Raw genomic sequence first — 242 nt, 5'->3', positions numbered from 1 at the left:
GAGATGAAAGCGAAGGAAAAAAAGATCACGACAGCGCCTTTCCTACTCACCGTGACCTTGCCCGAGGCTAGACTGGCGACCTGGTACGGCGGCGGAGGGTCAGAGTTCGGGGGAGAAGACACGGGGACGGAGGGCGTGTCGGCTTTGCCCTGGTCACACTGGGTCACGTCCGGTCGGTTGGCGTCGGTGGTCGGGTTGCCTTTGTCGGGGCCGGTGAGGTTGGAGGTGGCTTTGGTTGGAGA

General features: G+C 62.4%; 1 protein-coding gene across 1 annotated transcript in view; it reads right to left on the bottom strand.

Annotated features, from left to right (window-relative positions):
• The window catches only part of LOC119594881 (sodium-dependent serotonin transporter-like), a gene marked incomplete at its 5' end in the record, with an annotated part of 19,398 nt that extends 19,156 nt beyond the window's left edge, over positions 1–242 (bottom strand). Inside the window, one exon of the mRNA XM_037943956.1 lies at positions 51–242. Within this exon, the coding sequence (XP_037799884.1) occupies positions 51–242 (192 nt within the window). The remainder of the gene's footprint in view (positions 1–50) is intronic.

The sequence above is a fragment of the Penaeus monodon genome, chromosome 34 (genome assembly GCF_015228065.2).
Source record: "Penaeus monodon isolate SGIC_2016 chromosome 34, NSTDA_Pmon_1, whole genome shotgun sequence".
Lineage (NCBI taxonomy): Eukaryota > Metazoa > Arthropoda > Malacostraca > Decapoda > Penaeidae > Penaeus > Penaeus monodon.
This window is presented reverse-complemented; position numbering and strand designations above follow the sequence as displayed.